Source organism: Sander vitreus, chromosome 2 (assembly GCF_031162955.1).
Source record: "Sander vitreus isolate 19-12246 chromosome 2, sanVit1, whole genome shotgun sequence".
NCBI lineage: Eukaryota > Metazoa > Chordata > Actinopteri > Perciformes > Percidae > Sander > Sander vitreus.
The window spans coordinates 29848252-29863801 of record NC_135856.1 but is presented as its reverse complement, the minus strand read 5'-3'; the positions used below and the strand labels follow the sequence as shown (position 1 = coordinate 29863801).

Genomic DNA, 15550 nt, shown 5'->3' with positions numbered 1-15550 from the left:
AGTCAAACGTGGCATACGGATCATTATGTAGTTTTACAACTATATAATGAAGGGAACTGAAGGGTATGGCTCAATTCACATGCATGACCCAGGCAGGGTGGTTCTTCCTGTCTGACTTGAAAGGTTGGCGGAAAATTACCGCACATGGAGAACAGAATTCATTAGATAACAACGTGTCATTAACGGCCATCAGAAATGCTGCTTTGCACCGCCCCGCGCTGGTTCTTATGCAATAATGAGCCACAGCAGGACAAAGCAACAGCAGAAGTTTGCATATTCCACTGAGGCTGTAAAGGATAAATTAGGCAGATTTTTACACATTAACAACAGGGTTAACAACCTGAGGAAACTCTAAAACAATTCAATTAAAGTTGGTATCAATAAATAAATACAAAGTAAACACAAAGTACAGTAACAGGGCCTGAAAAAGAATTATCCTCGTCATAAACTGTTTTGCAATGCACCTCAGGGTTACAAAGTACTTACTTATTCTTCAAAACAATTACAATAGGAGTGCCACACTTACCTCTCATTTAGTGCTGTGAAGAAGAAGGATGGGCAAATATTTTAAACAGCCGAACAAGTCCAGACCGTGTACTTGATGTTGTGCGGGAGGTTAGTGGGGTCAGCAGAGGGGCTGGTAGATAGGGTTTGGGTATGTCTGGGTAGGTAACACTCTTCTTTGTTCGATCTCACCTGCCAGCGTGTAAGGACGTGACAACATAATTAACCCAAATTACCACGTCAGAAAGGCCTTTCGCTGTCATGGCATTCTGCGACAGCACAGGTGGTGTAGCGTGATACAGGGACCTGAGCTGCGCTTGAGCAGGGGCGGAACGTAACTAGGTACATTTACAAGAACTGTACTTAAGTACAAGTATGAGATACTCTTTTCGTGCCACTTTCTACTTCTACTCTGCTACATTTCAGAGAGAAATATTCTACTTTTTACTCCATTACATGAATCTGACAGCTTTAGTTACTAGTTACTTTACACATTAGGATTTGTGCACACAAAACACATGTAGTTTAGAAAATACAATGTTATTATAAATTAAACTACCCAACAATATAATGGCCTACAAGTCCAGCTGAAATGATTAGAGGATTAAACACTGAGTTGATTGACAGAACTGTCTGGAATGTTTCCAGTTTGTAAAAGGCTTTGAGTACTTTTACTTTTAATACTTTAAGTACAGTGCTCAGCATAAGTGTATACACCCATGCTAAAGTTGACTAAAACGAGGAATACAATATCATCTTTTGGAAATTGATCTTAATGCCTTAATTAAAAAAATGAGGAAAAATCCAATCTTTAAGGACACAGTTCTTTGTGAATGAATAATGTATCATAAATAAATAAATGTTCTTCCTTAAAATACAGGGGGCATAAGTAAGCACACCCCTATGTTAAAATTAAAATAGCCCCACATCATCACATCCCCTTCACCATACCTAGAGATTGGCATGGTTTTATTTCAGTTAGCCTAATAGCTGGTTTGATTTGCATTGAAAGATGATTTTATGGAAAGTACCCCATGCCAATCTCTAGGTATGGTGAAGGGTGTGTAACTATTATTACTTTTACTTAAGTAAAGGATCTGAATACTTCTTCCACCGCTGTACTTAAGCTATGGTTTTTCCAATTTGACATATGAAATTTTATATGATTATTTATTTTATATATCTGTAGTTTAATAAGTAAAGAAGAAGTCTCGCATCCACAACTATCTCCACTGTGCTGTGTATAGGAGAATAATCTGGTTCACATCCTGGGATAGGGGGAAAAAAAAAAAAAATCATTTTATGATAAAATATTGTTTTGAGCAAAGAAAATATTTACCTTAGTTGAGTGATTTAGGCCTGACATTCCAGCGCAAGGACACAGCGGTTCATTAAACCTTTAGAATTACTTTCATTTTTAGTCAACTCACCTCTCAATAAATATATTTGACAAATTGGACAACGTGAATCATAAACTCCATTATAAACACCAGAATAACCTGGGCAGGTGGGATTTAGGTAGGTATATCAGAGTTTTTTTTGTTGGAAAACAGTTGCTTGCCGTGTCGGGAAATGAAACTGATGACAGCTGTGACTGTGAATAAAAACAGAAAGGTTGCGGCTTTAAAACCAAAACGAGCTGAAATTCACTAAAACGCTCTGTAGAGCTGAGGGGCCGTGCAGTGATTCTCTGTGGGTTTGTCACTACAAGCGGCCCTTTTCACATTACACATTTGATCCATTGTTAAGATGAATAAATTGATTTTAGCAGCTTGCGCCCGTGTTAAATTCTAGTTCTGCTTGTGTTGTCTTTCTTTCTTGTTTTTAAAAAAAAGCCTTTTAAACATTGAAGCCAGGGTCTATGAAAAATAGCCTTTTGGCTAATTCTGGCATTTTTAACCCATGTATAATTATTAGGGGTGGGAATCTCTTGGCACCTCACGATTCGATTCCGATTCAGAGGCCAACGATTTGATTCTAAACCGATTATCGATGCATCTCGATGCAACAGTTTTTTGATGTACATTTCCATGCGTGATTTTTTTTTCTAATCACTTCCTAAACAAAGCAGCTAGACAAAGCTTAGATTTTGACATATACAGTATTTGTCACACACGTCACGTCACAAGTTTTAATGAAATGTTTTGTCTACTGAGGTTTTTATTTTGTAGTCATTCCATGCCTAAGCCTTAAACATGCTTGTATAAATCACCTTCTCTCCCAGTAATCTCCCATGTCATGTTTAAAGGTGGATCATTGGCTTCTTAGAACATGAAACATGAGGTGGTCAGATGTAATGTGATAAAGTAGATGAACAACCTATATGTGTTTTGCCTAATTATTTTATGTATGTCTTATTAGATCATGTGTATATATAAAAAAAAAAAAAAAAAATGGGTGTGTTTTCTGCACTCTTGCCTAATCTCTGAGTTGTTGTCCATTATCCCATCCTCTTTCAGTCACTCTGTTTTCTGATTTGTACTTGTCTGGAGACAAATTGATTATTAACTTATCAGAATCGAGCATTGAATCGTTCTAGAGAGAATTTATTTGCACTGTCCCCTTCTTAAATAAACTGAATTGAATAGTTCCAGCTCCTGCGTTAGTTTCACCATAGTTCTAAATACATTTTGGTTGGTGTACCACTAATTCTAATCCTTTTTAACCTTAGTTAATCTCCTTTGTCTTTGATTAACACTAGTTTGAGCCGCTGTGTATAAACAAAGCTTATGTGATGACTTTTCTGGTTTTGCCTGAAGGGGCATTTACATGTCGATACTTCTATCAGTCAAGAAATGCTCACAGATATGGCTCAACACTGTTATTACTTCAGAAGTGAACATTGCCCCGAGGAGGTTTACTGGAGGTGTCCTACTTTTTTTATATACTGTAAGCAAAGTGAAAGGTAGCAGAAGAAAAAAAAAAAAAAAAAGCCACAGCTTAAAAACACCTGATTAAAGGGCAGCAACTGCTCGTCAACCCATTAACTCGAATATGACCCCCGCAACTTGTAATTGAACCGTTTCACACGGTCCACACTGGTTACAAATCCTTTAAAATTATATATAGAGGTGTTTTTATAATTGCCTGCGGCAATGACAACAGACAGGTTTCATGGGAAATGAAGCCAATTCAGTTTCAAAGTAATCTTCAGAATTTAAAACAATGCCGCTTAGTAGCTGCTATGAAAACATACAATGATATACTCCAGGGCTGTTGCTGCCAAGATCAATTTTAACCAGTACTGCAAATTCTTTTTTTTCCCACAGTAGATAGGCGTTACAAACTTGGTAGCAGACAGAAAGGGAAGGATTACATCCCAGTCCCAGTCTTGTGCATCTGCCACTGGGGGATCAGACACTATATTGTCATGTTTTCCGTGACTAGCTTCTGCAATACACCCGTTGTGGGTCAAGGTCACTTGAATTAAAACATGCTGACGGACTGGCCTGCCTGGATGTCGTCAAACCACAACATGGCATAAGAATGAGTCTTAACTGAAAGACAACTGCGGACCTCTGTCTTTCTGTAAAAGGGGATTGTGGGGTGGCCTCTAGCTCACCCAGTAAGAGTCCTTTGCAGCGGCACGGGTTTGAATCTGACCTGCTGCCCTTTGCTGCGTGTCATTCCCCCATCTCTCTCCCCCATTTCATGCCATTTCATCTGGCAATGGCTTAATGTGAGGGACGTTCATTAATATCAAAATGTTACGCAGTAATGTCATAATTTACCAAACTCTTCACTACGTTTGGAGTTTATGAAAATGTACGCGCAAGCACGGACCTAACGAGGTCAAGTTGCTTATCAAACGTTTGCCGTCAATCTAATTGAGACATAAATCTGAGAGTACACAAAGCTATAACATATTATGCAACAGCAGCAGCCTGAAGCACCAATACTGGAACAAATACGTTTTCTGAGCATTTACCGGTAAGTTAATCAATTAGTCAATTCCACAGAAATCAGTGAAATGTAATCCCATAAGCTCCTTTGACTTGTGCATGATTGTGGTGTGGCAGTGTCCTCATTTAGGATCCTAGTGGCCTGAGGGTAGAACCTCCTCCTAAGCGTATCCTTATCTGGGTAATTTTGATCTTTAATGATTCTCCTAGCTTTTTTCATGCAGCACTTGGCGTAAATATCCTTGAAACAGGGTAGGGCACTGTCTATTGTGTGCTCTCTCAGTAAGTGTGCCAACACCTTTTTAATCACCTTGGCAGCACATGGTCATGTGAAGACTGTTTCATAGAAGTCTATCTTTGTCAGATCAATTTGTTTTCTATGATATCCCTCTGATCCAGCACCCATCCCCTTGGCACTTGGTCTTTTTTTTAAATCCTTTTCTTTTGCATTTCTTTTTCAGTCAAGCAATGTTAAAAAAATGATATTTAATTCAAAGGGGTCAAATCCAATTTGTTGAGCAGGCTAACATTTGTTGAGTAGTCCACTGTTTAAACAGTGGGCCCTTTCACTTGTTTACTAGGGGTGTGACGAGACACTCAGCTCACGAGACGAGACACGAGATTGAGTTCACGAGAACGAGACGAAATTTGAACACTAATTTAAAGAAAACTTCAATTAAGAAATATATAGTATTTACTCAGAGAACCAAGGTTACAACGTAACCAAGCGTTTCAATGCAGCAGTAAACAAGGAAGTAGGCTGCTCTTGCTTTGATTCATGACCATTTTCAGACGAGGGGAGAACATTTTACCTTTGTTTAATATCATTAAAAGTAAAGTTAGGTTTTGCTTTCTGCTTCCGGCTCATTTAAAAAAAGACAGAAAAAAAGACAGAGAAAGAGAGCGATCTGTGCGAGTCAGCGCCACACTGAACTGCACGCTGCAGTGTGTCGGGCGAGAGAGAGAGAGAGAGAGAGAGAGAGAGAGAGAGAGAGAGAGAGAGAGAGAGAGAAAGCAGCTCTAATGTTCTAACGCTGGGTTTTACGGACCGATTTGTACAATTGCAACTCCGCTACCGCTCTGCAAAAGTTAACTCGGAGTCAACTTTGGCGAACAGGCGGGGGGGATCTTCTATGCTAATTTAGAGGTCCAAACCAGACTCATCTTCAAAGCCCGATGTATTATAAGACCAACCAGGTTAGACTCCGTCTACTGGCTTTTGCTCTGTACTTGCGACCGATATCGCAAGACAATTTTTACCTCGACAAGAAGTCTTGTCACATTTTTGTCACAAAGGTGTGACAAGATCTCGTGGGACGAGATCTTGTCACACCTTTATTGTTTACGAAACAATAACTTTTTTAGCCATGCTAGCTCTGTAGCTTCAGGAATAGAGCTGAAGATCTTTGCCCAAACCTGACGGGACCATCAAAATGTACTTGTTGGGCTCGGGCCGAATTCTGTCGGGCTCGGGCCTTGTCGGGCCTAACTTTTAAGGTCTGATTACAGCTCTATTCAGGAATGGCAATGTTGGTCAGTTGGTCGGTTCCATAGACTGTATAAAACATAGACATAGTTTCTGTGATGTCACCCATAGGTTTCTGAAGAGCCATTCGTTGCGTCCGAAATTGCATACTATGCACTACATACTCAATATGTATACTATCGTTCAACATACTTTTGTGTAAATAAACAGTAGTGTGTATCTTTTCCGACGCACTAAGCTGCAATTTTCAACATCACTTCCTGAGAGCCTCCTTACCGTTGTTGAAGAGGTGTAACCATGGTAACCCCTGCCGACCTCCTCTCTAGTGGCATCGCCAGATAATGCTTAAATTACTGAAAGAGGTGAATAACTACTAGACCAGAACAGTCGTAAATATGTAGAAATGTAAATTAGAGCATTGTCAACGTTACAGAGCTCCTTGGTTTCTGTCCGTTTGTCTGTTATGAACGTTGTCATAACTGCATTGCACTGCATTGCATTGTGGGATACTTATGCCGGCGTAGTGTCCAGTATTGCATACCGTAATATTTTACAGAGAGTGCGCCATGGATGTATTAAGAGAACGCCCAAGTGTGTCATCCCCTCTCACTCTCCCCACCTTCCTGTCTATTTACTAGCTATATCAATATCAAATAACATTTTAAAATTCCCAAAACATTATCTTAAGAAACTAAAATTGTTTGCCCACTACTTTTCTAATTGGCAAATGTTAGCATGCTAACACACTAAGCATTATACATTACACCTGCTAAACATTAGCATGTTAGCATTGTCATTGATTGTAAGCAGTAGCATGCAGATGTTAGCATTTAGCTAAAAGCGCCCATCCGTATATAGCCTCACACAGCTGCTAGCAAGGCTCATTTTTGGCTTTTAAAACACGACGCTGAAGTTGGCATCCGATTCGCAGCTTCCGATTCGGCAGTTAAGGGGAAATTTAAGGGGAACTTAAAACTGTCCGATTCAGCAGGGAAACATAATTCACATTGCTGTGAATTGAAGTGACTGATCCTCGGTTTTTTTAACCTCTTACTGTATTGAATTAGTGTTAGTCATTAAGGTAAATTATTAATTATGTCTAAAACACACTTTTAGATTTGTAAAAGCATTATTCTATTTGTGAAAATGCAAGAATGGGAGATTTCACTGTTTTTTGTATATGTAGACAACATTAGACCAGGTCCAGATCCAAAACCACTACACCTAGACTTTTCAAATCTGTACTACATTATCCCAGAGGCTAAACATTGTTAAAAACATAGTTTCAGATTTGTGAAAGCTTTATTGTATTTGTGAAAATGCAAGAAAGGGAGATTTCACTGTTTTTTGCATATGTAGACCACTTTAGACCAGGTCCAGATCCAAAACCACAATACCTAGACTTCATCTCAATCTGGACTTCATTATCACAAACTTATGAAATGATTTCAGTCATATAGCTAGCTACAATTAAGCAATGGCTTAGGTTTTTAATATTTGAGGAAATGTTCAAAGTTTTAGCTAGGCTACATTATTCCAGAGGGGCTAAAGATTCAGAAGCTAATTTCAGCATTGTTACAAACATCACCAATAATATCAGGTCAGTTTATGTTTTTTTTTCATAGTAGGTCTAGCCTAGCATAATTGCAATATTTAGCCTACAATTAGTAAATTAACACATAGTATTTACATATATACATTTTTATTATTATTTATTTAAGTTCTGGGTCCGTTTTTGTAAGACATATAGGCCTAGGTGAGACCAAGAAATCATACAGGTTGAGGTAACTTACATGTGTCAGAGTCTGCCTATCTCTGCCTGAGATTAAATGTATCAGACAGGCTTAATTAAAGATGACAAGTGGAAAGCATGCGTCCCACGCCTATGTGTCCCGCCAGCCGTTATGGCAGTAAACCTGAATAGCAACCCACCACGCCCAGTGTGGCCACACCTGTGATGGCGAGCAGCATCTTTCCTCCTACCTGTCGGGCCGCTCCCACCTCCAGGGAGGTGGCTATAAAACCCATCTCCCAGGCTGCCTCAGCACCATCTCCTCCGCACCACTTTTGGGCTTTGACAAGGAACAAGTGAACGCCGCACGTGAGTCAAAACAGTTCGTCACCATGAGTATGTATCTATCAGGGTATCCCAGCATGTCCGTGTCCTCTATGACAGTCCCCAGGCGGGCTATGAGCGTCCACGCCGGCGCAGGTCGTCAAAACGTCCGGGTGTCCTACGCATCCAACAACCTCGGCGCTTCCTTTGACTTGGCAGAAGCCGTCAATGGCTCCCGAGGCGCCGGTGGAAGTGTCTTCGTTTCAGGCAGCGAGAAAGTGACCATGCAGAACCTCAATGACCGCCTGGCCACCTACTTGGAAAAAGTGCGCTCCCTAGAGTCCGCCAATACGCTGCTGGAGCGTCAAATCCGCGAGTGGTACGACAAGCAGACCCCCACCGTCAGGGACTACAGCAAGTATCAGGCAATCATCAACGACCTGCGCAAAAAGGTGAGTTTTTTCCTACTACTGTACAATCATGTTAATACTTTTTTTCCCCGTCTCCAAACTCACCTCCAGCCATTGTTGTAATTAATATGGTATTTTTTGTTCCCCTTGGTAACTAATCTTAAATATTCACCAAATAATTTGGGTTATAATAAAAAAAAAATCCTCCTTTGTATTTTTTCTTTTCTTTTTTTTCTTACCACTTACAAGCACTCCAAGAATGACATCTTACACTTGCTGAGCAAATGTGATAACTGTCAGGTGTAAAGAAAACTATTTTGCAGATCAACAAAACCCTCCCGGCCCACATTCTAGATAGTGGGTCACACAGACACACACACACACACACACACACACACACACACACACACACACACACACACACACACCTTTGTGGTTGTATTATATATAGATAAGAAACCACTGACAATGCTTCTCTTCTTTTTTAGATCAGTGCTGCCACACAGGACAATGCCAGACTGATGCTGCAGATTGACAATGCCAGACTGGCACAGGAGGATTTCAGAATCAAGTGAGTAGAAAGGTTAAGTCAAAAACTATCAGCGCGGTGTGGTAAAAACCTAATCATAGCGTTTATAATGGCAAAAGTCTAGACAGTCTAGACTACTTTGACAGATGCAAGAACCTGCAGCCTTTAAACATGATACCACGTTTTTTCAGTAGTTCAAAGCTATGTAGACATATTATCACAGGGATGTAACTGTCAACAGAGCGATAAAACTGGTGTAACTGGTTTTAGTGGAGCTCACGTTTCTTTTTATTGTTGGTAGTAACACAAATTTAGTGTGTGCAGCAACGTGAACCTCCATGTCTTTTTCTTGACAGGTTTGAGAACGAAATGGCTGTACGCATGTCAGTGGAGGCGGACATTGCCGGACTGCGCAAGGTTCTGGATGACCTGACCATGGCCCGGTCTGACATGGAGATGCAGGTGGAGGGCCTGAAGGAGGAGCTGGTCTACCTGAAGAAGAACCATGCAGAGGTGAGAGTTCCACTGTTTAGACTGTTAGACTGTATAGATAGTTCCTTTACATGATCAGAAGGAAATTTCCTTTGGAAAGTCTTACAGGTACAGTTCCAGAGAGCCGAAGGTAAACAATTTTCATGCGACAGTTAGTCAACTGTTTGCTAAATGCCTCCCAATGTTGTCTTAAGCATGTGCAAACAACAGGTAATGCAACACTTGTTGGGAGAGAGAGACAGAGAGAGAGAGAGAGAGAGAGAGAGACCTAACACAATAAATACAGAAATATCACTCATATAATTATAGCAATGGGAATAATGGAATGACATGATGTCAATTATAGTAACAGTAAAGATAATAGAACTATGACTAATAATAGTAATAGCAGTTGGGTGTCACCACGATCCAGGTGCCACCACAATCCAACAACAAGACATCTCAGATGTTAGCCTGATTTATAGATGCTGAAAAAGCTCTCCTAAATGATCATCAATGAGAAAGATAAATAATTACACTTAAACCAAGGGTTCATTTTGAGAAATGATGCATTTAAAGTGAACCTTAAGTTTTGCTGAACAGCGGCCACGTTTGCCACAAGGGGGCGACTACAAAATGCTCAATTCTAATATGTATGTAAAACAGCAGCACAAGTAAAAAAGAGTGATAATGTCAGTGAACTGATTTAGTAATGTCCTATCCATTTAAAGTTTGCTGACCAGGGCTTTAATTTAACTTTTCTTTAATTACCAGCCAACATGGCTAAGTACATTTTTAAAGTTACCAGCCAATCAGATCTTCCTCTAGCCAGATTTGTACTAATTTCAACAAATGTTAAACTGAACTTTACTACTTCATTCCATCTATATTGCACGCTAGGCATGTAGTCGGCGGTTGTACATCACGTCACCACACAGTGTTCAATGTAGGATTAGTACAACAAGCAGTGTTGCCAAAAAAAAGATTACGTTTCCAAGCCACACAACAACCGCCCAAATTTCTTGGCAGAAAACAGACCAATCTGGCACATTGTTTCTGCAGCCAACTGATCCAAACAGGTACAGGGTTATTCGCTTCATTCATCACTAAACAAATTGGTTAGTAACTTTAAAATGTTTTACCCACATTTGGCGGGTTGGCAGGTATCAATTTAAAGCCCTGTTGCTGACGCTTGCTAACTTTAGCCACCATAAGCGTGTGGGTTTTTTATTTTACCGTACCTGACCTTTGACTCTGTTTTGCCGCCTGTAGGAGATGGCAGCTATGCGTTCCCATGTTAACGCCAGCTCTGTGAACGTGGAGATGGATGCCAGTCCTAAGGAGACCCTGACCAGCACCCTGGAACAGATCAGATCTCAGTACGAGGGCATCACTGAGAAGAACCGCCGTGAAATGGAGGTCTGGTACAAGGGCAAGGTGAGGGGAACGAGACCATACATTATGTTCATATTATATTATATTCAATATTCGTATTGTACATAGCAGTGATATGCCCAAAAACAGTAAATAAATAAATAAAGAATTTTAAATTTGACTGAAAGAGACAATTATATTGTTAATCGCAATTATTTCTGAGACTATTAATTGTACAGCTCTACTCATCTCATTCCATGTCTGCATTTAACTGGAGATGTGTCCTAAACATCAAGTGATTGCCAAATATCCTGACTAGCATTTTAACCAATATTCATGTCCAATGTCATGTCTTCCAGTTTGACGAACTGAACAGTCAGGTGGCGACCAGCACAGAGACCCTCCAGACCTCCCGAAGTGAGATCAACGATCTCAAGAGGACCCTGCAGTCCCTGCAGATTGAGCTGCAGTCCCAGCACAGCCTGGTAACTCAGATCCCACATGCACGCACGCACAAGTCCGTACTGCGATACACATTTTTTAATGCAGCACTTTTTCATAGGGCTGCACAAGATATCGTTTCTTCTGTCGTCTGGCTGCGGCGTATTGCGAAAGACACTAGTTGAAAGAAAATATCAGTAGAAAACTGCACTTATAACTGTCATTTCTTTCTTTTTTTGTGCCTTTAATGTTCAGTTTGTTCAATAACATAATGTTGGAAATTATTTCCTTTAATTTGGTTTTCAAATTCAACAAGCAATTTTGTTGTATTTTTGCAGAATTCTGAAAGACAGAAGTACACTTTAACATCCGTTTATCGCATATTGCATATTTTCCTCATATCGCGCAGCCCTACTTTTCTCACCACAACACAACACAAATCTTTCTAACCTGTTGCATTGCTCAACATCAAGTCTTTCATCTCTGATGTGTGCAACCTGTTTTACTAAATACGCATATATAAACAGTCAATAAGCCAATAAACCCTTTCAGTCACTGTAAGTAACGGCTTTCTCACTCAGTTTTGTTTTCACACCTGGGGCATGTGAGGTTGTAAAACAAGCAATTAGTGCTCAGCAAATTGTCATATCTCGCCCTTTGTTTTTTTCCCCGTCCCGTGCAGAAATCTGCCTTGGAGGGACAGCTGGTGGAGACGGAGTCCCGCTACAGCCTGAAGCTGAACCAGCTCCAGGCCATGGTCAACTCCATGGAGGAGGAGCTCAGACAGATGAGGCAGGACATCGAGAGGCAGCGCAACGACTACCAGGTGCTGCTGGACATCAAGACCCGGCTGGAGATGGAGATCGCTGAGTACAGGAGACTGCTGGATGGAGAGGACTCAAAGTAAGAGGGATTCTTTTCAGGAGATGTCTGTCACAAAAAAAGAGATGTTAATTAAGGATCCCCATTCACCGTAGTGAAGACTATTCTTCCTGGGGTCCAACGCAAGACAAACATAAGCAAACATTATAAAACAAAATACTTACTGTTATATCAGAATAATGAAACCATCCTGGATTTTATAAAAACAAAAGGCACAGTGGCATGTTTTTCATGCTCAAAATAAGATAATCCCTTTACTGATCCCCAAGAGGGGAGATTCAGGTACTGCAGCAGCACAAGACAGAAATGAGTACAGATAAATAGAGAAGTCAAAATAAAATTTAAAAAAATAAGAAATAACATAGGAGGCATATACAACTAGTATAATAGTACAGAAGAAGCAAAAAAGAAAAAGAAAAGAAGTGAACTATACAAGAGCTATTAAAGACAAAGTTATGAGGTAAAAAGTAAAACGTGACAGGTATGATAGATAAATAAATAGCAGCCTAGGAGACTAGAATATATGTAAACAGAAATAATTATGTACACTGGGATTAAGTAATGGTACTTAGTGTCTGTGTTAACATAGCAAAATAGAAATATAACATAGGATGTAAGACAATATAACATATTAACATAATATGTTATGATTTAGTACAGTATAGTATATCTGTACACTCTGAGAAATAGATTCGTAAAATAACAGAATAAGTTGTTCATTACCCGGACTTTGTCCCATAATGAAAAACAGAAATTTTGTGTTTAGCTACAGTTAAAATGCAGAACATTTTCTGTTATTTAAAATTATCTCATACAAAGCTGCTCAATTAGTAAACTTCTGAAATTGAATCTGTTCTTTAATGAATTTTGAATTGTTGTGGGGGGGGAGGGGCCTTAGGAGACCATTTTGGGCTTTAGCAGAAAAGGGGGAGGGACTCAGAAGTTGTTGATGTTCACATTTTTTGGCTAAGTCCTGGATCTTCCCAATCCTACCTTCGGCACCTTTAATAATGTACGATAATGGTGTTGTGAACAGCTACGTTAACTACGTTAATAACTATGTTAGTTGTCGGAGCACAGATAAATGTCCCATAATGCAGTACGAAATGTAAATAAACAGAAATACAACAGAATCAAGTTCTATGGACAATTTATGTCAAAATATACAGACATGTATATGTAAACTGTTAATACACAGATATTTGAGTGTAGCTGGACTTGAATAAGGCAGGCAGGTCAAATTTGGGGGGAAATTAACACATTATAAACAAACTAGGTACAATGTTACAATCTTCTCATCTAAATCTATAAGCCTATTTCCCAAAATGTCAAACTATTCTTTTTACCAATTGCATTTTCTCTTCCTTTAACTGTAACGTGTGTCTATCTTCTAGTAAATCTGTTTCCACTGTACAAAAGACTGTGGTCAAAGAAGTGGTCAAAGAAGTCAAACGTAAGTGTACATCACTGCAGAATTATTATTTCTTTTAGCTCTTTGCTTGAAAAAAAAAGAAGTATACTAAAGATTAAACTTTGTTTTGATTTCTGTCTGCAGCCGTCATAACCCAGCGGAGGAAGGTGGTGATCGAGGAGATCATTGATGGAAAAGTGGTGTCCCGCACCGTAGGCGAGGACACAGAGATCGTCAAGAATTAGACACACTGGATCCCAACACATCTGGGTGAAATGATAAATGAGGCTCTCCTGTACGTTCTTTTGTTTCTGACACCCATTCTAAAGTCTGCCAAACAAACATGAAAAAGTCTGATTATTTCACCCAGGTCTGAAATCCATCTAATTTATTTCTAGTTGTTATTTGGATTCATTGTCAGAAAATATTTAAAATAAGCAGAACCATTCAAATGTTTTCAATAATAATAAAGCCAGATTATATACAGTGCCTGAATTACATCTTTTTTTAGTTTTATATCACCCCAAAACAGACTGTCCTCTAACATGTCTCCTGCAATACCAAATATACACATTAGGTGACACTGTGAGACCCAAAAAGGGATTTGCACTTTTGCAAAATTGAGAGTTATTGAATGATAAAAGAAAGATACTATCCCCTATCTAATTTGGATCTTTTTTATTTTAGGGGGATGTGTCAGTGTGAAAAGTAATAGAACATATTTGTGCATTTTATGTTATGTGAAATATTGTTGTCAAATTAAATGTTATCCAAGTACAATGACAATAAAGAAATTAGACCATTGTCAAGATGATTACCACGTGTCTGTGATGTGAAGTAAATATAGACCACACTTCCCATAGGCCTAGTGTGAAAGGGATTTTTGCATCTTTGAGTTGTTTTTCTGAAGAGAATAAACATCTGCCTTCCACTTGTTTTTCTGTTACACATTCTTCATCGGAGAGTATTTTCCTTTTTTATATCTGCTTACCCTTATGCTCTGTGCAGATATTTCTAAAAGCCCACAGTGAGAGAGTTAATTTAACCAACAGATCTTTCTGAGTTATTCTTTCTTCAGCACTCTTTAATGAATTGTCAGCTTCGCTGCAATTGGCTGGCTCATTTTCCTCAAATGAATATTTACAGTTGAATCAGTAGCCTATTTTTCATAATCTCAATTGACATTTGAAACAGTGCCTGTCACTGCCCCCCCCCCCCCCCCCCCCCATCATAAACATATAGATTTAATAGTATCCGTGTTTAAATTCATAAATTAAAGAAACTGACAGATTTTTATATGATTTCAGGTGAAACATAATAAATTGATGATGATGATGATGATGGTGAATAAAACACACTCAACTCAATGGTTTCGCAGTTCCACCTTCAGGACTGTTTGGAATTTACATTTCCCATATTTATATTTTATATGTTGTGAGATTTACTGTAAAAAACAAGATTTAATACAACTAAATAATTATGTGCAAACATGCCGCGTGTGTTACAGTCTAGAGGCTATTGGGTAGGAGCTTGTTTTGGTGGAACGTGTAGGTTCAAAAGTTGTTTTAGTCGTGCAACAGAAGACTCAGTTTGGACAGATAGTCTAGCTAGCTGTCTGGATTTACCCTGCAGAGATCTGAGGAGCAGTTAACCATAGTCCTCAGAAATCCACCGGAGTTTATAGTTCGAACACAAAGAAAGCCCAAGGCAACGGATATCCGGCCTAAATGAGTGAAATCCGGCGGAATTTCCATCGGCAACGGAGCAATTCCGGAAGTGGAACGTCGCGGATATAGACTAGCAAACTTAAGCTAGATAATGCTCTGTAAGAGAAATCACTGAACCAGTTTGCAGACTTTATGACTTCTCCACTTTTGCTACTATTGCACTGTTTTAGCTTTTAGAATTATCCTGTCACTGTCACATGTGTATGGCTACTGTTCAACAAACGTTTCACAACCTGGCATTACAGTAACTGACCTCAAACACAATGTAGTAGCTTGTAAGTAGGGCTGGCTACTGAGTTCAATACTTTTTAGGCCTCTAAAGTATCAAGTATCAAAAAATGCCTTGTTATTTCAATA

At 39.3% G+C, this 15550-nt stretch overlaps 1 protein-coding gene across 1 annotated transcript; it reads left to right on the top strand.

Moving 5' to 3' along the window:
• The first annotated feature begins 7931 nt into the window (after nucleotides 1-7931).
• Nucleotides 7932-13753, top strand: LOC144527170 (keratin, type I cytoskeletal 19-like). Its single transcript, XM_078265090.1, has 8 exons — nucleotides 7932-8400; nucleotides 8847-8929; nucleotides 9244-9400; nucleotides 10631-10795; nucleotides 11092-11217; nucleotides 11856-12076; nucleotides 13450-13508; nucleotides 13611-13753. The coding sequence occupies exons 1-8, from the start codon at nucleotides 8017-8019 to the stop codon at nucleotides 13709-13711; spliced, it is 1296 nt and encodes a 431-aa protein (XP_078121216.1). The 5' UTR covers nucleotides 7932-8016; the 3' UTR covers nucleotides 13712-13753.
• Nucleotides 13754-15550: the final 1797 nt, after the last annotated feature.